The 22,862-nt window shown below is 42.7% G+C and overlaps 1 protein-coding gene across 2 annotated transcripts in view; it reads right to left on the minus strand.

Moving 5' to 3' along the window:
• Positions 1-210: 210 nt before the first annotated feature.
• Positions 211-22,862, minus strand: part of sema3aa (sema domain, immunoglobulin domain (Ig), short basic domain, secreted, (semaphorin) 3Aa) — a 45,089-nt gene continuing 22,437 nt past the window's right edge. Inside the window, exons 2-17 of one of the 2 annotated variants that reach the window (XM_015028163.1) lie at positions 19,421-19,581; positions 18,184-18,246; positions 13,975-14,091; positions 13,183-13,273; positions 12,974-13,093; positions 9,978-10,120; positions 9,730-9,844; positions 9,559-9,628; positions 6,945-7,089; positions 6,638-6,857; positions 5,497-5,588; positions 5,320-5,361; positions 4,947-5,104; positions 2,809-2,876; positions 2,583-2,731; positions 211-1,554 (exon numbers count right to left, since the gene is read on the minus strand). In XM_015028163.1, coding sequence (XP_014883649.1) covers positions 856-1,554; positions 2,583-2,731; positions 2,809-2,876; positions 4,947-5,104; positions 5,320-5,361; positions 5,497-5,588; positions 6,638-6,857; positions 6,945-7,089; positions 9,559-9,628; positions 9,730-9,844; positions 9,978-10,120; positions 12,974-13,093; positions 13,183-13,273; positions 13,975-14,091; positions 18,184-18,246; positions 19,421-19,581 — 2,453 coding nt within the window. In that variant the 3' untranslated portion in view covers positions 211-855. Of the gene's footprint in view, positions 1,555-2,582; positions 2,732-2,808; positions 2,877-4,946; positions 5,105-5,319; positions 5,362-5,496; positions 5,589-6,637; positions 6,858-6,944; positions 7,090-9,558; positions 9,629-9,729; positions 9,845-9,977; positions 10,121-12,973; positions 13,094-13,182; positions 13,274-13,974; positions 14,095-18,183; positions 18,247-19,420; positions 19,582-22,862 lie in introns of both variants that reach the window. The other variant, XM_015028162.1, reaches the window with a different exon arrangement.

Genomic DNA, 22,862 nt, shown 5'->3' on the forward strand with positions numbered 1-22,862 from the left:
TGCACCTCGATCGAGGGCAGATTGCGAAAAAGAAAGCAAACGTAACAGGAAACTCAGACTCTCGTAAGGTAAGGAGTAAAGAAAATAGCTTATTAAAATATTGATTGACAACAACATGCACAATGCCTTCCCAGCCTCAGAGGAATTGGTTATGATGAAGAACTTGGTCTGCACAGTGGTATAACTTTGCATGTTTCCTTTGTTTTTTTGTTTTTTTTTCTTCTTCGTTTGAAGACTACTGGTGCAAGCCGTGCACACGTCGAGGTGAACCCTTCTCTTTCCCGCTTTGAGGGCGCTGTTGCTGCTCTGCTCTTCTCCTTACAAAGTTCTTCAGAATACGACTTTTCCAACCACTTTCCTAGTGTATCAAGTTCACACGTGGAAGCAGGTCGCAGCGGATCATTCGTTTCTGCTTTGCGCAAAATGTCTGCAAATGTATGAGCGTCTCTGCGGCTGTCCCATCAGCGTTAGAAGTCAGACAAATCCGTGACTTAACTTTTTTTTTTTTTTTTCAGTCCCAGTCTTATATTTCTAGCTTATGTACAGGAGGTTTGAAAGGGCGTCTGCCAGAATGTATTCCCAGGCAAACAGGCGTGTTCTTGCAACTTTGTCGAACGCATTCCCGGTTTTCAATCCTCTGCTCGTCCTTTTCACAAGTTCTGTCCAGTCGTCTTGCTTTTGTTACAAGGATGTAGTTCATGTATGTTATGTCAGAAAATGTGCTGGATGTTTTTTGTTTGTTTTTGTTTTTTTTTATATTATACTGGATTCACAACCCATAGTATGAGCTGATGCGGATGCATGGCTTTGTGCTTGTGTAGATTTGCTTGAAGGTGTGCATCCCAGCTCCTTTTCTCAAACGCTACGTGGGGGTCTCTGGAGCTCATGGGTCCTCCTGTTGCGTCCCTTCTTGTTTTCCTGCATCCGTCTCCATTTTGCCGTGTGCTGGCTGCTGACCCGAGTGCCCCCCGCGACCTGCGACCCGCCCTGCGCCTTTGCTCCGTTCTGCGTCTTCGGGCCACTTTTAGGGGCCGTGCTCAGATTCGGTTGACCTTTCTGGTTGCTCTGGCTCCGAGTTGGCCCCTCCCCCACCGGATCTCCAGCTTGAAGCCACGGCCTGCTGTTTGGCGGACTGGCCTGCTGTTTCTGAGCGGTGGGGGCCGCAGCTTTGGGTCGCGCCGCGGAGCTCGGGGCACCGTCAGGTTTGCCGTTGCTGTTGGGAGCTTTCGCCTTCTTCTGTTTGCGCTCTTTCTTCCAAACTCTGTCACAAAATTCCTCCACGCTGTTCAGCTCCGGGTGGTCTAAGAGAGACAGGAAATCTCTGTACCAGACCCTGTGCTTGGCCGAGTTACCTGCGCCGGCCCCTGCGCTGGGAAGCCCGGGCAGAATGTCCCCCAGTCTCTGGGTTGGGATGACCTGCAGGTTGAGACGCAGCAGGGGCTGAATGAAGCCGTGCTCCACCGCCTGGCAGTGATAGACTCCCGTGTCAGACAGGGACAGGCTGCGGATCAGCAGACCCTGGTCTGTGCGCAGCACCCGGTCATCCATCTTAATCTGACAGAGAAACACAGACGCAACAAGAACACAAATTAGGAGCAATACAGAGAAAGCTTAATGAGTCTAAACCACATTTAATCTATGCACAACTTTTCACGGACCAACTTTTTAGTTTTATGTCTTAGGCTTTAGTGGCCTTTCTTGTACAGGAAGTGGACAGGAAATAAGGGGGAGAGAAAAGGGAAGACATGCAGCAAACGATCCGAGACTGGAAACTGAACCCAAGTGCGTTAAGATCGGCAGCCTGCCACTGCAAACTGAGCCGCACAGCGCCCCGTTAATAACATTTACACCCAATTTCTTTGTTGTGTATTTAAACAAATAGCAACTTTAAGACGACTGCCGATGAAGCGGTGCGCAAAGTCACCTGTCACTGTTATGTCATATTTAAATACCATGTATCCCGACTTTTCGACTTCACTTTATGCACCACTTCCTGTTGTGCCATAACATAAAATCCCAATTGCAGTTTGTGGCGTTGAAAAAGGCTAAGGGAAGGCTCTGCCCGCTCGTTTTGTTTTTACATCGACACGTATCATATTCTGTGTTTCTAATCCAGCTGTAATATCCGTTCAGGCCAACTTATAAAACGTCTTTGTTTTGCATCAGATAAACCTTCGGACCCACTGCTCTGTAGCTCAACTCGGCTTCCTGTATCCCATTTCTGTCTCTTGCCAGATCTTGAAACAACACGCTCTCACTGACCAGCTAGAAAAATAACGCCACAGCGCCAATCTTTTCAAAATGTAATTGGTTACATCCTCGGGTCAAGAAAGCGACCCTATACATCCACACCCATGGCTTTTTCTGCACTTTGAGTTCCGTGGACTAAAGATAACAAAGGTTTTGGCTCAGAGAATAGGGCAAGGGGGTAAAAAGTCATTTTATCTGCAAAATTTATAGATTTTTTTTTTTATCGCTTATAATCTATACTGCAAAGGCACATCCAGAAATTTCCCCGTTCTTCAAAGATGCTCCCCATTTGACACAAAACGGCACATGCTCGCACAAATGCGCACACAAACCTCCTGCTTGCGGTCATCATTGGGCCTCTGCAGCTGCCAGTAAATCAGCGCTCTTTGAGATTTGGGGCTGCACTCCAGAAACATGCTGCTGTTTTCCACACCGAACACACTCCTGTCCTCTATGCTGCCTCCCAAACCATCCACGTCGTCTAACGAAAGAAAAAAACAGTCAGAGAAATTATCAATGGAAGACGGCGCGTGTGTGGGAAGTAGTTGTTTTGAGTACCGTGATGTTGAAGGTCTGAGCACTGCGAGAGCGGATCTCCGTTTCTGATGTCTTGTCGCCTGGTTCTCCTGTGGTTGAAACGACAGTTTAAAAGACTGTTGGCAATGAGAACATCAGGGAAGAAATCCATGTTATGCCGACCCCCTTGCCACCAGTTTTTTTGTCATGCACTGTTCGATTTCAAACACTAGAGGGTAATATTACCCAACGCAGCTGAAGAATGGCATGGAGTTCACGCTTCATACCACTGCTTATTCGCATAAATGGAGCAAAAATAAACAATAAACCCTAGAATCTGGAGAGAAAGTCAGAAACGTAAGCCTGCTAATCAAGGCAATGCCTCGCTTCATTTCCCTCCGCGGAGCCGATGTTACAGAACACATTCTGAACTGTTCTGCCATTGAGAAAAGCCTCTGGTTTTTTTTTTTTTTGTCATCTCTTTGTGAAATTCCACTACGTCATTTGGGTTTCTAACATAATGGTGAAGCATTTTCATAGTGCGGCTTTACTGACTAGCTGTGAATGTCCCCCCCGCCTCTAACTGTCACGGTTTAAAACTGTTGACAGGCCGACTCGTGATGTAAGAAGAAAATGAGGTGAGCTCAACATGAGGGCTGAACGGAAAGACGCTGAGCAGCAGAAACAAAACAAAAAAGACATAAAAAGTTTGTTAAAATGGTCAGTAAATAATGTTTTTGAATTTTTTTTTTTTTTCAACATTCGTCACGTTATAACCACAAACATTTTTTGGAATTTTATAAAATGCAAATTCGTGCATAATTGCTACTTAGAAGAAAAATGATACATGCTTCTTCTTCTTTTTTTTTTTTAAAAACTCTTTATTCTGGCACCCAGAAATAAAATCAAACGCAATTGCAATCTGAAAATGAACAGAGTGTGGCACGACTGCCACCTAAGCAAGAGGCGCATTAATTGGAGAAGAAACCAAGAGGATCACAGTAACTTTTATAATTAATCTGGAGAAATTATAGAGAATTAGACATGCACACTACAATTCTGGCGTTTATGGAAAAATGGCAAAAAGAACTCGACTCCACATCACTGTCGATACGAGATCTGTCTATGGTAGTGGCAGCATCATGCTGTGGGAACAGTTTTGTCCAGCAGGGAAAAATGATTGCATTTTTATTTAGCAGTGTGGGACCAATGACAAATGCATAATCTATCTTATCAAGTCTTATTCAACGTCATGAACTACTTTGTGTTGGTCTATCACGTAAATTCCAAGAAAATATGTTTTCAAATCCAAAAAAAATAAAAATAAAAAATGTAAATAAGGGATGTTCTCTCCTCTTCCCTGCTTTAACAACGTGTTCTCTGCTGCTCAAACACTCTCTGTGCATTTCGTGGGTTGGCATTTCTGTCTTTTTATGTCCCTTTCTTCTTCAAGGGAGGAAAACTATGTGCCGTGTCGACGAGACCTGAGAGGAGCCAGGCCTGGCCTTTAACCATGGGGTGTGCCATCTCGGCTGTCACCCTGCCAGGCTGGAGTAAACTCACTGGCCCAATTCTGCTGGTGTGAGAAGTCCTGGATGAATGAGACAGACGGCTGGTGTTGCTCGATGTGTGCGAGAGCTGCAGCGGTCGGCTCAAGCCTGCTGGTTACAGCGCCGGGTAATTTGAGGGTGTTCATACCTCCTGGCTGCAGGGTGAAGCGGTCAGACAGCTCCTGTTGGCTATAATTTAGTGCATGTGAGCTGGAGTATGTATATTTATGAGTGCGTGTGTGTGCGTGTGTAGCCTGGGCTGTGGGGTGATGGACACAAAATTGCTGCTGGCAGGAATACTAACCCAGGTTCCCGGATTGTATTTCTTGGAATGCATACTTGTGCTTGCGCGTATTTAACGAGAGTTATTTTGTGTGTGTGTGTCTGTAATAATCTGATCACTTCCATGTTTAGGTGGTCTGGCATGTGAATTGTGTCTATGTTTTTTCTTTTCTTTTTGTTAGATTTTTTTTAGCCACACCTTCAAATGCAGCTTGCAGGTGTAGTGATAGCTCCGAGGAGCGACTATATTCATTGACGTGATTAGAAAGAAAAGACATACGGCCGTAGCAAATTCTCAGAGGACAAGCAAAGCTTAAAGAGGAGTTTTCAATGTGTCTAAGCTCCTACCTCTTGGCGGTAGGAAAGTATCTGGAGCACTCAGCGCCATCCCAAGCGCAGTAAGGGTCTCTGGCCAGGCAGCACTCGGCGCAGGCTTTCCCATACACCTCGCAGCGGTGTAAGGACATCTGTGATACTCCCAGGGCTGAGCCGAGGTACAGCTGTTGCTGTGGGAGCGAAAGGAAAGGCGAGCACGTAAAATTAAACGTCCCCGCGTGGCTCGACTGGAAAATTACTCGCAAAGAAAAGAAGTCGCTTGTGGGTTTTTGTTGTTGGAAGGAGGGACGTGACCTCCGTTTGGTGAAAAACCAACAAGCGCTTCTTCAATCACTTGGCTTGAACATTTACGGTGTAACGATGCCGTGTGAAAACAAGCTTTTACCTGTTTGGTGGAAAGCTCCATAGCCGTAATGGGAGTGGGCTCCTGCGCAAAACAAACACGAGGCAGTGAAGTTCACAATACGAGTGATGAAAAACACGGAGGTGGAAAAAAAAAAAAAAAAAAAAAGATCTGCAATACAGACAATCTGGTAGAATCGCTTCGTTTTCGACGCCTTACCCTGAAAACGGTCATCTCCTCGAGCACAACCTCCTCCAGGTCATGCCAGCTCTCTCTGGGAATCGTTACCACTTTTAGCACTGTTCCCATATCTGAAGAAAACAGATGAAAATATAACAAAGTGCGTCTGACTCATTGTTTTTTTTTTAACTTTCTAGACTAGGTCAACTGATCCAAATACTTAAATCCCCCCATGCATCTTTTCTCTCAGTCATTTCACTCCTCCATTGCCCAATACGGTGCATTTAAGCATTTTCAAATGTGAGACGACTCGGCCATTTATGCCCCTCTTCTGTCAGCGGGGGGAATAGATTGATCGAGTGTGGTCAAAATCGCTGTGGTAAAGTGAGCTTGAGAAAGAATGAGGAGCTGAGGCAGAAGTCATGAGAACAAAACCGAGACATAAATACTCATTTTCTGATCACTTCACAGCAGTTAAGACCAACAAAGAACAACCATTTAGGGATGGATCTTTTGGTTAGCCCAGCAGATGCTGCATTTTTCCCCCCCTCTTCCAGCAGCTGGTTCTAGCAGATGTACTGTAGTAGGAAATGTAGTGTCTTGTACTATTTCAGAATTTTGTATTTTTTTTTTCCATGTCACAGGTCAACACAGTGAAGCGCATAATTGAGAAAAATTAGAAATGGTTTAAAAATTGTTATCGTAATACAAGTCCTAAAAGTGTAGAGTGCATTTGTCATTTATTCAGTGTATAAACCCAGTTGCTCCGTGGCGCTGCTAGTAGAGACGTGAAAACTACTCAAATATAGAACTAGATACCCTAGAACAATAGGGAAGGGTTTGACAACATTCCTAAAAAAACAAACACAACGGAATGGTTTAGATAACGTTCGGCGCAGACCTGCAGATTGAAAAGATGTCCACAGTTTTTTTTTTTTTTTGTCTGTAAAAGTTTTAAAACATTGCTTTCTTTTCTTTCCACTTTAAAACGACATGCTTCTCTGTGTTTCCCAGGACATAAAATCTCAGTGTACCATCATGTCTGTTGTTGTGTGTGTTTGCAAGAAGCCACCGTGAGTCTGCTTCAGGCTAATGTGCTTCGATTGAAAGAAAAGAAAAGTGCAAAATTAACTAGAAGCTTTTATCGGACGAAGCTGCCACGCCTGACGAAGAATTGTACCTGTGCCTATGAACATGACATCGTATTGCCCGTCCTCTGCTTCGACTCTGTCCACCACTAGCTGGGAGAACTGGTAGTCCACATCCGTTCGAACCATGATGGGCCGTCCCCCAATTGGGTGCACTGGGTTGTACATGGCAGGATGACCCCTGGCGAAGGTGATGACATCGTCTGGAAGGTCCTTGGTGGAATCAAAACCTCCGAATGTTTTGCTGGGGCACTAAAATGTAAAAAAAAAAAAATAATTCAAGCGGTTTTACATATGCACTTCTCTGAAAAAGGTTATGTTCTGCAACTCAACACTTACAGTGCCAGGGCGGGGGTAGGGCACTCTCCCTTGGAAAGGGACCCATTGGTAATTGGGCCCGTCTCTGTGGGCATAGGGACCCAGGAAAACCCTCCTGATGTCAGCCATGCTGTACATGCACACCGCCGAGCCTTTGAATATGTTACTGTGGAGAGAGAACGTCAAACTCAGGAAGGGTGAGAGTGCAAAACTATGCAGAACGGGGAGGGGGAGGAAAGGTTTATTATAGACAAACAAGGGGGATTCATAAATGATTGGGCACAAGGCCGGGATTAGGGTCTTGCGGAACACCGAGGAAAGACAACAAAATGACCCTTCATCACACAAAGATGGAGAGGCGCGAGGCTGTCATTACCTAAGTACTAGATGACAGATTGGAACTTCTCTCTGACTGTTCTCAGCCCCGTGAGAACAGACAGGAATTTGGGCACGCCACCAACAAAACCGAAGACCTGCTAGAGAGCTTTTCTTAAAATCCCTTCCAATATTTTTGCTAGCCTTTGCCTGTGCCAGATGGATGGATTTCGCCTTCCCTGTTCATATGAGCTCCAAACAGGCAAAGAACAGTCATGTGGAAAAGACAGAGTAGGGATGGGTGGGGGGGCGGGAGAGGGGGCACCTATCCAGTCTATGCTTTGTAGGGTCAAACAGATTGCAGCAATTTACGCATTGACTCATCTAGATGGGGAATTTGGTAACTCCCAATGAATATTATATGATCGTACAATGATGCAGTGATAAATTGAACTTAAGTCAATTATAATTCAGTCATGTTTAAAACTTCTTTTTTTTTATTACAGGGCTCCTACACAGTCTATAAAAGGATGGAAGCCTACCCAGCTACCCAACCACTATACACATAAAAACTATAACCTCGAGTCTGGAAAAACGTTGAGTTTCGACATAAAAAAATGTGTAGTCGGAACCTTTGATTTCTCCCTTGGATTATTATTTGATTTAGTCTGTTAGCTCTTAAAAATATTCTAAAGTTTACTCACTTACATCCAGCATTTAATTCAGATTTTCTTTTGCCAGATGCCCACATGTGAGATTTTGTTTCATGAAGCAGATCTTCAGCACATCTTACGAACCAAAATGTCTCAGGAACATTCAAGATGTCCTTTGTGTTCCTGACTGCGGTGGGAATGTGTATCAGGCTAATTAGGGATGTGGCTGGCATACACACACATGGCCAACATTATCCACCAAAGCATGGAAGATGAATGGATTAGCATTTGGAAATGTTAATTACAAAGAAATTCAATTAACTCCAGGGGCAAGAAAAGACACTCCAATATGCGCGCTCGGGAAGACGAGCGGTTATGTGTTTGTGCAGACACACAACCAAAATAATATGCTAAATACACACACACACACGCGCGCACACATGCATACACACGCAGGGGCACAATCCAACATTGATCTGTCAGTTACGGCTTCCGTGTGCCTCATTAAGCAGTGATATTAAAAGTCAGTTCCTTCTGAGTGTCTGGTCTATTCATCTCTGAAAATCGGCCACTTAGAAAACCAATTAAACCCCTTTAATTCCTCAATGCCCCATAATTGAATTTTACAGCCCACGTGTGTGTGTGTGTGTGTGTGTGTGTGCGTGTGTGTGTGATTCTGTGCAGCAGGCGTGCGAACACGTAGGTGGACGCCCGCCAACGCGCGCCAGCCTCAGCAGAGAAAAGCCATACGGGTGTGGCGACGCGAGGCGCCTGTCCGTATGTGTTAGCCCGCACCGCTGTTCCATTCAGCTCGTCTTATCATTGGCTGTGATTGACGGGGAGGTGAGGTGGGGTGGTGGGGGGGGGGGGGGGGGGGGGGGGTTTGTCCTCTTTTGAAGCCCCTCAAACACAGCAGTGGACACAGAAAAAGGGCCCACCCCCCTCCTTTCCCGAATGCAAATGTACCATCATCACGATAAGTGCCACCATCTGTGCCATTTCAGTTCATTTATCTGCCCTTCCCCATGAATTCACCTCTCCACATGCTTAAAAAGAGCCACACCCGGCCCCTGAGAAAATCCCCATTCACGGCTGTGAGTGGTGGCCAGGGAAGGAACGCGCATTCCTGCTAAGTGAATATCATGTTTCTCTGGCTCCCTCATGCTCCGTAATGCGATTTCCCCGGCAAGGTTTGCCAGGGTTTCGATGAGATGGGTGGGGGGTGCAGAGGGTGGGGGGGGGGACAGGTAGCGAGGAATGGGGGAATTGGATGAAAGTAATTCCTAAGCAGAGAAGTGGAGAGGTTTTTGATTGGAGAGGGGAAACAACCGTAGGACACCTGTAAGTGAATTAGAGGAGTGCTGTCTGGGAATTTCGACTGGACCACGCTTGGTCGATCACATTCTCCGCAGAGCTTGAAATGCTAACTAAATTATGCCCAAAAACAAAAAGATAAAGTTATTTAATGATTACCTAATAGAAAATATAAAGCCTATGTTTATAACATACAAAGAAACTGGATTTGCCAACGGAAATAAATCGACTCCTTTTGATCTCCTGGCAGGAAATTGACGAAACAAATACGATATGGCCAGAATTCGTCGCGCTATTTGAGAATTTAAGCCCTTAAAGCAGAGACTGAAGGTCATTGTGTTTAAGGTCTGTACCTTGAAGTGGTGAATACGGCGTAGATAACTGGATTCTTTGGGTCCTTGGAGCTCATGAGAAATACATCCTCTAGAAATCAGACATAAAAATGAGAGAACATTTTAAAACGGATGCTCAACGGTTTTTTTGTTTTCTTTTTTCAGTTTTGCAAATTAAGAACCCACACTTACGCAGTTCATCAAAGTGTGTATCAATGCCATTGACCCCGGGAACTGAACAGATGAGACGAGCCTTTAGAAAAGTAGTCCACTTGTTCACGAGGCTCCTGTGACCTCCCATGTCATTCTGCAGAGAGAAATTACATTTCTGTCAGCTCTACATGTACCCGAAGTACCTCGAGCAGAATTAAATGGGACTGGTGTTGTCATTATGATGAAGATCATGAGAGGGATTTTATTCTGTTTGTGTGTGTTGTTACCTTACACAGTTGTCCGATCCTGGCAATCGTAGCCTTCCCGGTGTGCTCTCCGTCCATTGCGTTCTCCTTAAAAAAGAGGAAGATCTTGTCGTCCTCAGGGTTGTCACTTTCAGGGATCAGGTTTACACCAATAAATCTGGGGTCTGGAGCAAAAAAAAAAAAAAAACATTATTAAAGCATATCTTAACTTGCCTACTGTAATGTTACGGGATGTCCTAATTGGTGAAATTAGGTGAAATATCTGATTTCCTGGCAAAACAATTAATAGTGTCTGTTGTACGTATGTTATTTGCCCTTTATGTGCACTGAATTTATATCATCATTGTAACAAATCTCGGTTTTCTCTTCATGATATTTGTATGACATTTCATGGCATTGGCTAGTACAGCTTCCCAGCTGACTGTTCCTGTTGGGGACAACAATTGTCTAATCTTTTGTGAAGCAAGAACTTTTTTGGTACATTTGGTCTGGGGAAAAGAAGGAAAATACTTTGATCTTTGTGCGTACGTTCTGGATAACACTGTGAAATTAAGCACATTTCGACTACGAGATGTAGAGGTTACACATGGGGAGCAAAAATGTTGCTTCACATAAAAATACATCTTTTATTTTAGACAGAAGCTGTTTCAACTCAGATAAATCTTTAGCAGAAACTCATTTTAGAGCAAAATGAATTTTTTTTTTACATTTAATGAAATGTTTATCCAGGACATGGCATCTTCAAATGTTTATTCATAAATGACTCTGATAGGTTTCAGGGACATCAAAAATCCAGATTGTGACGCACATAATTATTTCTAAATTCCAATTTCAAATCCAGTACTCTGATGTTACGACTCCGAAATCGGTTCGGTTGTATTTTGAGTTATACCTCAGTAAATTCCTAACAGCCCCACACTTTGTGCCATAAGTGCTCCAGATCCAGATTCAATAAAAGCCCCCGTCTCCATACCACATCCTCACAAAAAACGCACGGCTCTTATGACAATTGAATAAATATATAATGGCCGTAAAGTTTGAGAAAATATCAAGGCGATTCGGAAAAGCCTGAATTTAGGTAACTAGCGAGCAGAAAGCTACCACAACCACTAACGGCATCATCACAAAGCGTAAATCGAGCCTCCGTCTGAAAAGCTTGGGGGTTAGCTGGGTAGAAACAAGCAGTGCCATGTTACATCGCTGCAGCCTTTTAGGATATGGAGTAGCCGTGAAAAAGGAGAGTGCGGCCAAAGTGGGGAGCAGATTTATAATCGCCCGCGTTGGTGCGAGGACTCCGTTATAAATCATGTAGACTTCTCGAGACCTTTTTACGACGAACACGGGCTGCTAAACGTACGCCATCAGAAATCTTTTTCAGCTTAAAAAAATAAAAAATAAAAGCGTTTTTCAATTGACCGCACGTGTTATCGACAAAGGAGCTCTTTATTCAGAGGATATCAGAGCCAGATTCAGGGTGAATAAGAATGTGAAGAAATCCATAAATAAACCTAGCAACCTCTAAACTACCATTTAACCTTAAATCCTTTAAGAATCATCTGGTATTACTGATCCATTCCATAGTATTGCTCTTGTTACGTTCGAGTACCATGTAAGCTTGTTGATAAAGGCTCAATGGAAGATCCCCTCCCCAGTAATCCACGCAATTACAATCCTCCCTTTGTTGAGACGCCGTTTGGATTTCGCAGAGCCGAACGGCTGCAATCCCCGGCGTATTTGTTTGAACAAGGTGAAAGATTGATGGGGATTAGAGCTATAACAAAGACTTCTCCCTTCTAAATGACTCCTATTAATACGTCACAGTAATCAGCACCACCGAGACCGGTATTTGTGATTTTGATGCTATGGGTGGGGATTGAGAGGAACTGGAAGGAATTTGACTCCCCTACAGGAAAACAGCTGAAAGTGGATTAGTTCTGTGGGAAAGAGGGAGGAAAAAGGGATGGCGCAGCTTGAGGGAAAAGTTCGAACTGACCTTTTGTGGCTCTCTCGGTCCTCTTGCAGTGGTGATAGATCGCCAGAGAGACTGAGAAGTCAATAACCCTCTCTGCAGCTCTAATCTTACTAGAACAAGAAAAATCCAGTGGCGCTCTGAATGAGCTCTGATATCTGATGTCTGCGTATGAATGGAAATGTTTCAAGACCCGAGGCTTAGGGGAGAATTAAATGCTTCAAAGTCTAATGAAAAGATCAGCTGTGTCTTTTTCGTTTTTTTTTTTTTCTAATTGTGGGCTGTGCTGGTGGTTTAGACCACACTTATCCAATTTTACTTGACAAGTAAATATTGATGAAAGTTGAAAATTTAAAAAGCCAAAAGGTTGGCTTTTTAACAGTTGGTTGAAGAGGAAGGCCACAATTTAGTACAAATACCGTAGCATTAACCAAACCTTAAATTTTGATCATTTACCTACATTCTCTAAGCCGTGACGTTTTGCTTTCCTGCTTCATTGGTTCATGAGTAGTTTACGACTCGGCCAAAAGATAACTCCCACAGCTTTGCTGCTAGAGCTGGTTTCTCAAAAATAACGGCTGCTTTTCAGACCGTTTTAATTTCAGCGCCGTTTTGCTCATACAAATAATAATAATACTTCTCAGAAACTGTAGAGGAAGTCCAAATGTTGGCCATCTCCTCCATCAACTATCTACTGTGGCCACAACAAAGTCCACTTCTTATTGGCTGATCCCGCCCTCATGACATCTCCTCTACAGGAAGCTCTAGCTGTGGGAAGCTGGTGTGGTTTTCAAACGCAAAGTTTAACATTTAAAGGAAGCTTTTCTCCTTCAAAGAGGCTAGAACAGACCCAGGCATACGGCCTTAACAATCTTTGCATACAACATATCTGTCCCAACCTAAAACTGACAAGCGAAGCAACGGGTTTATCTTATTTTTTTTTTCACTTAGATAAAAACAAAATGAGCCAAAAGTTTTAATTAAAGCATTAAAATAAGGAGAGTATGCCTCATTTTTCTGTCTTAAAGAAGAACAAAGTTTATCATACCATTAAGCCATCGTGAATCGTGCTGCTCTGTTCTGATTGGATGATGATCTCCGAGGGTACGGAAAATGGCAAAGTCCCTTCCCATGAAATCAGCAGACGTTCCAGAGTACAGCTCTCCATCTGCCGACGAGTGGTTCCAGTCAGAAATAAAGAACCGTCTCCACGGTGACTGCGTTCGTTCAGGTGATGAAGGCGGCGGTCAAACTCACCAAGCAGGAGTGACGCTGAAAGCATTTTGGGGTCGTAGGGGCTTTTCCCTCTGCCGTTCTCAAATTGGGAGGCCAGTCGGAATATGTTGTCCTGAAAGTGTAAAAGGGGGTCAAAGTTCAACTTGAGGCTAATGAAAGCCGCATATAAGCCCGGTTGAAGGTACATTTATAGTCTGTGTTTCGAGTTACAATATATTCTCATTATAGCGTTCTATTTTGGGCTGGGATGCAAAACAAATTCAGCCTGACATGAGCAGTGAGTAATGTGCTGTTTTTTTTTTATATAACACAGTTGGGCTGTTCTGCCACAGGTCAACAACAGTTTCTGCAACAGTGAAGTGTAAAGTAAAGTAGGAAAGAGCAGAAATAAGTAAGATTTTCTTTTTTTTTTATCCAGTGATGGCACTTTTTTTTTTTAAGCTCAAATATCTAAAATAAGGCCTTAATGGTGAAAGCACTCACAGCTCTGCCCATTAGTGGTCTGCAGAACTCATGCTGGTGCATTGATTAACCTGCAGCCCTCTACTGAGAAAAGTGATTAATCTTTAATATAAGAGAAGAGTTATTTAATATCCAGCTGCTACAACTGGACTATTTGCTTTTCTCACACAAAAGAAAACACAAATGGGAAGGTAATTGCTGTGGTAGGCATTTCAGATTCTGCAGCGGCGGCGTCGCTCTTTACAACAAGCAAGCACTCATTTAAATTGCCTTCTGCATATCCACCAATAGATAAAATAAAAAAAACTAGAACTTTTAAATTATCTCGGAGTATATTAAATAATCAAATACCTCTGCTCTTTTGCCCATTTCCAGATAAGCGCAGATGGGGTGGAAGGCTCCTGTCCCACAGATGTACAGATGGGTCTGGTTATACGGTTGAAGGACCCGGATGAAATTAGAACACTCCTTCTGAAACACAAGTAAAAGAAACACCAGGGCTTTAACATTACAGATAACTTTATACAAGGAATATACAGAACATAAAGCAGGTAAATGACATAGAGAATCTCATTTTGGTACAGACATTTTTAAGAAAATTGTAAAAGCAATCATAGTTATTGAACTTCTACATTTTGTCACAATACAATTTATTTTAAAGGAATTTTAGATAATAAATCAGCGAAAAGCAGTGAATGAGCAGAAAGGAAACACATACATACAATAAAAAAAAAAACGGCAAAAAAAAAAAAACAAAACAAAAAAAACCAACCTGTGGCTTTATTTACATTTATCCACTGAGTTAACATTTTGTAGAACCACCACAACCCTAATCACCCCAATTATGCCAGGTCACGTTTCACATGTCTCTACCAGGCTTGCACATCTGGAGATGGACAATTTTTGGCTTTCTTGTTGCCACTCTTGCATAAAAGCCAGACTTTTACAGGGGGACAACTAATAGCTGTCCTGTCAACAGATCCTCCAACGTGTACAGTGGATCTCTGGCATTCCTCCAAAAACTGCCATGTGCCTCTTGGCTGCTTCTCTGATTTATGCTCTTCTGGACCGGGCTGTTAATTTGGCAGTACGGTTCGGTGTTAGTGGGGCTGCAGTTGTGGAATACTTTTGCCATAGTTTAATGATGGACTGAACAGTGCACTGTGTGCTTCCCATAGGTTGATAGAGTATGTAAGAAACTTATTCCTGATGTAAAAGAAAAAGTTTAGAGGTAGGGATACTTTCATAAGCATTTGGTGTCTTCCAACTGAGGAAAAAAAAAAGAGAAAAGACTAAACACAGAAAGTATCCGGGCTTGGGAGAACAGCTTTGATTAAAATCCAGTATATGAGCGACTTTCCAGTTGGTTTGGAAAGACTCACGAGGCAGAGTCTCCATCAAGGCAACCCCACCTGGAAGTCAAATCAGGGAAATCAGCCGCAGCTCTTTTAATGATCCATGTGCTTGAATTCACACACACACACACACACACACACACTGTTTGGTTTGGCTCTCCTCTAACTTTTGATGGTCCCAGCGGTGTGAGACTGTTTATTAGGGCGCTAATCAGCGGCATTTGTTAATGCAGGAGGCTTATTAGCAGCCTTGAGGAGCTGATTTAGGCACATATGTTTAAGAGATTAAGCTCAGGTTAGCCCAATTATGAATACATGCTCAATATCCGTCGAACAAATCGGTGCACAGCTGCAGGAGGATTTGGAAAAACAGAGCACATCACGTTAGATGACAGCCAAATTACCCCCTTTCTTTCCCTGCCTCTTTAACACACATATATCTGTTCAGACTTTCAAGCTCACAGACGCCTCGTTCTGATTATGTGATGATGCGAGGCAAAAGAAAAAAATGGATGCGGGGCATCAGATTGAAGTGATGACATTTTCCAGAGCAGCATGAATTAACAGTGTGATCACAAGTTACAGTCCTTCCTGCAGCATAAGAAATTTCTGTTATTTTTCTAAAAGGGCAAAACGTGTTGCTTCAGCTCCAACTGTTTTATCTTCCTTGGTAATTTTCCTCAAGGAGAAGCTTTGACATTCTGAGAAATAATGTACTTTGGTTCCTTGTTTAAGAGGGTGGCCGCTCTCTCCGTTTTGTAGAGACGAACTCTACAAAACATTTGGAGATAACTTTCCGGCTGGCTTTCAGTGGCTGGATTGTTAGCCTGCAAGCAGAAAAGACAAAAATTGGGATTTATGCTTTCATGGGTGGCAAGAGGATGAACGTTTTCTTGACTGGACGTCAAATTGGACACAATTTGGTACCAACATCAAACCACGAAAATTGCATGCCATATCACTGTCGCTGTCATTTTGGTTGCAATCATTGGACTTGGTGTCAAATTCCCAGTAAGAAAAGTCACTTTAGTGGGCAACTCATCCTAACTAAAAACAGTTAGGATGTTTAAAAAGATTAGTTAGTATTTTCACACAAAATGAGTCAAAAGTATCAATAATATTGTCCATTTAAAAACGTCAGTAAGACATTTATGCGACTGAACCTGCATGCAGAGCTGCTGCCTTGAACGTATGGGTCTCCGTTCCTTAACGACTTTACCTTCTGTTTCCTCCCGTTGAACTGCCGAAGCCCTCTGTCCACTCACATCATTCTCACGCTCTATTATGTGCATTTCATCAACTTCAATAAAGCCCCTCAAGGGTCAACCGTGTTAAGAATTTAACACGGGCGTCTTTGTTGGAGTCGTCAGCTACGCGGTAGGTAAAGTTGCACCTAAACACTGACAGGTGTTAGGAGCAGTGACACGAGTGCAGCTGTGCGTTGCCCCCCCCCAGTAATAAACCGCTTCCTTGATCACAAAACCGTGACAAACAAAATCCACACGGAGAATAAATGACTCATTTTTGGATAAATTTAATCACTCCTTTTGGACAGGGTGTTGAGCATGACTCCCCGTCAGAGAAATGGGTGGACAGATTTGGACATGTGTGGGTAAGTTAAGAAAAACTAAATAAATAAAATAAATAAATGACAGGATCTCTGAGTAAATCCAGAAAACGTACTGGACATTTTGCAAGAAAACGGCTGGATTTTGATTTTCTTTTTCCATGATTACTGGGCAGCAAATCACAAATGACATCAGGAATTTCAACACAAAGCTCTAGTCGTGTGTCTGAACTCACGGTTCAGTACATTGTGGTGCAACAACCTGGACAATGTTACAGTCGCTGAGCTAGGAGTAGCAATAAAGTCCTTAGGCATTTCTTTTAGAGGGGGGCAGCTGTTACATTCGCTTCATGGCTGTAAATTGTGGTTTAGAGAAAGGCATTGCTTTTGGGAGCTCTGAATGCTTTGGTAATGTCCTAATCAAGGCCTCTCTGTGTTTTACCCCCGTCTCTGCTCTCACCGCCTCATTCTCAAAGGTAAACATTTTCACAGCATGCAAATACCTAACTTTGTCTATTGTGCGATTCTGTGAACTCTTTCCTGTGTGTGATGGAGTGCCAGTGTGCTGCTCATGTGCTTTGGAATGCAAAAGTATTCAAATCCCCTGATGTTTTCCAGATTGTCTCACAACCCCCCCCCAAAACCACCCAGTTAAACATCATGGTCGTAGTATCATGCTGTGGGTGTTCATTCGGGGTAAATAAGTGCAACTAAGTACAAGCAATTAAATAAACATGTTAAAGGCTGCTATATATGGGAGGTTCAGCTTCCAGAGGGAAAACAAGCCAGAGTACCGGTAAGATTGTTTGGGCTAACACCTTGTGTATTAGAATGACCCAGTCAAAGGCCGGACCTAAACTCTCTAACTTCGCAAGGGGCGGTCATTTTCACTTTAAGCGAAACCCCCAGAAATCTGCCGTTGACTCTGAGCACAGAGGAGCCGCCGAGTTTCAAAGGGATGCGTGCAATTCCAGATAATCCCACAAAACCTGCAGCCCTGCCCTCGAGATTCATCCAACCGTGAAATTGAGATCGGATACAACACCGAGAGGGCCTTTCTAAACAGCAACACAAAGATAAGATACGCCAAACACCAGCGAGCACACAAAGTCGGTTGCACGCGGTCCGTGTTGGAGCAGACTTGCCCACGTGAGCCAACACGCAGTGACAGATAACATGAATTCAAACAAAAGATTTCCACATACAAATTCACACGAGTGCTGGAAGTCCGCTACATAAAACACGCCTCCAGAATTTAATCTATTCATCGTGGAAAGCCAATCACCTCAGTGTCATTGTCCTTGCCCCGTTTATGCACCGTGTACACTCGATCCGTAAGGTTATTTGCAGGTGCCGCTGAGGAACGGTGAGCTGGCCCGTAGAGGGTTAAATGTGGCAGAGGTGAAATGGAGCATTGCCTTTATCAGAGGTAATTTTCTAGCTCTCCAGTTCTATTGTCCCTTTTAAGAATACTCCGTCGAGATCCTTACTTCTACTCTAAATAACATTTTAGATTCATCTGAAAAGATTCAGAGAGAAGAAGAAGAAGAAAAAAAAAGAAAGAAAATTGAACGGATAACGAATACTCAGTCCATGGACAGAATCCAAACATGATGCCATAATGAATGAGGGACTTACTGCCGAATCCTTCCCTGCCCACTTGCATTCATCCCTCTTGGAGGGGGTGGCGGGCCACGCAATCTGTGCAAAAAGGAGAAAGACAAATTCACGTTAGAATGGAGGTTGAGAGAGAGACGAATGTGTCCTCTCATGAGACGAATGCAGGGAAACCGTAAGTCCTCAGTGCAAATCGGGGGGATTTCAAAGGGGAGCATTTCCACTCAAATTCAGCTGAATTTGCCTTGAAGCGATCCATTTCAGGTCACTATACAACGTATTCCCGATAACGAGGCGAAAACAGCTCACAGGAAAGCAAATCGAAATGAATAAGTTTCACAAAGTAAAACATGCCAGGTGTTTTGTTTTTTTTCTTTCTTTTTTGTAAAATACACTGAAAGCGATCAGAATATTCAGGGGTGTCAGCAGCTGTTCTCATTCGAATTTCCTCTCGTTAAAAATCTTAAACATGAGGTTGTACTTTTCACTTCAAATATGGTCAGAAAGTTGTGTTTTGCAACTCGACTCGGAGGAGTTTGATCTCACCATTATTCACATGTGGCCCCTGGTGTCGCATTAATTGTGGACACACTGAAGGAATAAGCTGCGTTTAAGTAAATCTAGGATGATTATGCTCTCAAGACGCAGTTGTGACAGAGACTTCCCCCCCACCCCACTCTCCTGGTCACACAGATGTCAGTAGACAATGGAAATATATGCACATACATGTTCATGCATTGATACATTCTCACATTTCCTTAGTCCAATAATGTGCTGCATCTCCTCTGTGGATCAGCTGCAGTTTGTTAACACGAAAACCTGTGCAGCTTTTTGGCATTTTCCTGTAATGATGCTAAGCAACGCTTGTAAACAAAAGAAAAAGAAATTCAGGGACACATTTCCTCCTCTTTTTTTTTTTTTCTTTTACATGGGTATGCATTTTTCATCAGTTTCTTCTCCCTGTGCAGCTCCCTGCAGCCTGCAGGCAAGTCCATGTCAGACCCGTGTGTCTGATAGCAGCCCGAATCAGATAAAAAGACCGTTAACCTAGTCCAGGTGGAGTAATGGAATTACGAACAGCCGTGTCTGGACCGAGACAGACGGTGGGCGGAATGAAGGCAAAGAGAAAGGGAGATGAAGTAATGGATTCCAGAGGGGATTTGGGCGGCAGAGGAGAGGCGATTTAACTCGAGCGCGTTTCTCTCCAACACACAAATACCACCAAACTTCAGACTGAAGGGGAGGTTTGGAGTTTTACCTGTTTGTGGTCTCTGTTTATGTTGACTAAGTCGAATGAGAAGACGTAGTCCTCAGCTCCAACCAGCAGTCTCCCTCGCTCCTCGTCCAATAAGAATGTGTCGTAGCCCGAACTATTTGCCAGGCCATTAAAGGTAAGGAGGTTACTGGATTCTAACATTTCTGAAAGAAAGAAGTACAAACAAAGAATCACAAAAATGCAAAGATGAATTTCAAGTACAAGTAGTGCCAGTAAATATATTGCAGCTTGCTAACATTCTGCTTTTTTAGTATCTGGGTAAAAAAAAAAATGTTATAAATATATATATATATATATATATAGCTAATCGTGACGTGAGGCACTGCAAAATTATAACCAAGGAAATTGCATGTTTCATTAATGTCCACATAAATATTTGCAGGCGCTCACAAACCGAAGCGTGCCATTCAAGTCCGGCATTAGCAGTTTTAAGAGCGCACAGCATGTCACAATCAGGAACCGAGCTCAGGCTGCTCAGCCGTGTGATTGGCTGAATAATTCATAATGGAGTCAGAAACAGTGGAAACACTTCATGTAAGGAATCATGCGTGGGTGGGTTTCATGTATCTGCAAATAGGTTATTACATAAATTACCATTAAGGGGATTTAGGACTGCAGATGCACTTCTGCACAATGTTTCATTTAGACGTACAGGTTCGTGTAAGGTATGAGATGTCGATGCGTCACAGAGCAGAGAAGAAAACCAAGAGCAATCTGTGGCCTTTAGGTCCAGCTGCTACTTCATCCCTAAGTTAAAGTTTAATCACCAAATCTGGGTTTCATCAGCTATGAGGAAGCTTAGAGCTGCAGTAAGAAAGCCAACAAAAGAGACCACTTGTTTTCACAAAAAACTAGTTGAGACAAAATGGAAATAAAATTACAGAAACGGATTTCCGTTCAATGCATAAGTCCCTGATAAGTGACTGCTGTGGCTTTTTGGGGTTTTCTTTTCATCTGCAATTAAGCAACACATTCGAACTGCTTAGTTGCAATTGCTTAGTCGGTGTTTGGGCACAAATTAAAATAAATTATTGTTACTAATAGAACTGATGTAAAAAAATATATAATTGATGTGATGGAGTTTTACACCTCTTTTGCTTTAGTGTAATTCATTTGATAAATTGATGTTCTAGAGTACAGGGACTTATGAAATAATATATATATATATATATATATATTTTTTTATATATATATATTTATATTTTTTTTTTTTTTTTTTTTATGGAAGAAAGTGTCACAGTTCTTCAAGCACATTCAATCAGATGTCCTGAAATTTTTCTGGTACTATCCAGGAAAGAGACTCAAATGTCCCTTTAGGCCCACCATGAGGCTGGATGGTTAAATGATACCAACTGGAAAACCTTTCAGTCAATTTAGAAGACGAGTCAAGTGTGTGGCGAATACCAAAATTTAGAATCGAGCTATAAGCACCGACCATGCATACTATTGAATCAGTGGCAATATGTTAAAGGAGAGGAACCAGGACAAAACTCTGAGGCAAACCAAAGGAAAAACTCAGAGAAGGGGCATGACTGCTGTCTATTAAGCCATTTGTTCTGGATTCTTGTTCTGGAAACTTTAATCAAATTAGGTTTGATTTGTCCCTCTGGAGATTTGTACTGGGCAAAGTTGATCTGTTTTAATGATTTTTGTGGGGAAAATTCTCCATTTTAACCAGAACCAGAAAAGGAGATGAACAGAACAGAAAGGACATTTTTGGAATTATTGGACTGCAAGTTGTTATAAAGCTGTTGATTATTTAAAAGCAAAACTTTGTTTTGATGCAACATGCTTTAGTGGCATGTTTCTCGAAACTATTTTTAAGACAGTAGCTTGAGCAAAAATCTGCTAAAGTCAAGAACCATACTGTGTAAATAAACTAAAAAAAAAAAAAAAAATCATAGTTAAATTTTTAATACACATTTCTATAGTGGATAGCAAAGGTTAGTTGTATTTATGTATCTAAGATATTCTAGATACGAATTTTTTTTTCACAATAATAAGGTGCAAAATGATGTTCTGAAACTGGCAAGGCAGTCTAAAACTAAATGTTGTAAAAAAAAAGAAATAAAAAAATGACACATTTATTCATGTTTTACTGAATACAGAACATGTAAAAGAAATTAATATATCAAGCGTCACCATCAGCATGAAGATTGGACACCAAAGACATTGATTCATGACATCAGAACAAGCACAACCAAATAAATACACATAAGAGAAACAGCCCAGTCAACTCTTCCTACAAAACGCGGCTTGATGGGACGTTATAGAAGCCATCTGCAGCCGGTCACAGTGCGTAAGATCTTGGACATCTGTCCACATGAAAGAAGGAAAGGGAGACGGATGAAGGACGCGGCATTTCTCTCCGCTTTGAAAGAGCAGCAGGCGGGTGGCATGGGGTTGCGAGAGGGGCGTGGTTGTCACCTAATAAAGATGGCTGCGCCTTATCCACGTCAGCTGAATTCGGGCTCGAAGGAAGCAGAGCGGGTGGATGTGGGTACGAGTGGTGGTCTGTGGTCAAGAGTTTGCGTGAACATTTGTAGAGTGGCCGGAGAAGGGAATGCGTGTGGGCCTCAGGGTGGAGAGATCGTTACTCTGTTCCAATATGCTGCCATCCGCAAACACGTGGCTACCATAACTGTCGCCACTTCACTTCTACCAGATTGGGATTATTTAGAAAATGCATAGATTTAAGAACTTTGATTCAAAGCTGCTTTTAAGCAAGCAACCCGAATCTTAAGAAATGTAGAGAAACTGATGATGTGTTTAGATAGGAAGTCAAAAAGAAGCACAAGGATACAAGAAGCCTATTTCTGTGTTATATAGAGACAAGTCTTCAGGTTGATTCAGACTTGGTGAGAGTCGGATTTAAATCAGACAACAGGTAAGCAGAATGCAGTACAGAAAATTCGCTTTGCATTCTGACTTTGAGAAATCAACCTCCATCAAGTGGGAAATATGGAAATATGATTTTTAGTCAGAGTGGCAAGAAGTCATCTTATGTTTCAGCAATGAAAAAGTGGAATGGACATGGCAAAAGGAAAAACTCGACAAAGAACAACGAATTACATCTAGAAGATTTTGGGATGGCAAAGGAGAAACAGGAAAGTTTGAATACGCAGCTGAGAGTTGAAGCAAATCGATGGGGGGGGGGGGAAGTTGTCCTGCAAAGTCCGTATGTGACGACCCGTGTGATGTGAAAACAAGCTGAATCCAGGAGCTAATCCAACATGAACTCTGTCACGAAAGGTTTCCTCCAAATGAGCCGAGGTATAGAAAAAGAAAGAAGGAAAGAAAAAAAAGAGAGACAGACATACATCTCTCGACATGTGGTGATCTTTGACAAAGACAAGGTGGCCTGTGCGCACGAAAACACAGAAAGGGCTTTATCTGGACTGAGATCTACTGCGGTTTGGGGGGG

Source organism: Poecilia latipinna, unplaced genomic scaffold, assembly GCF_001443285.1.
Source record: "Poecilia latipinna isolate Pla-1442-1.1 unplaced genomic scaffold, P_latipinna-1.0 Scaffold115, whole genome shotgun sequence".
Taxonomy (NCBI): Eukaryota; Metazoa; Chordata; class Actinopteri; order Cyprinodontiformes; family Poeciliidae; genus Poecilia; species Poecilia latipinna.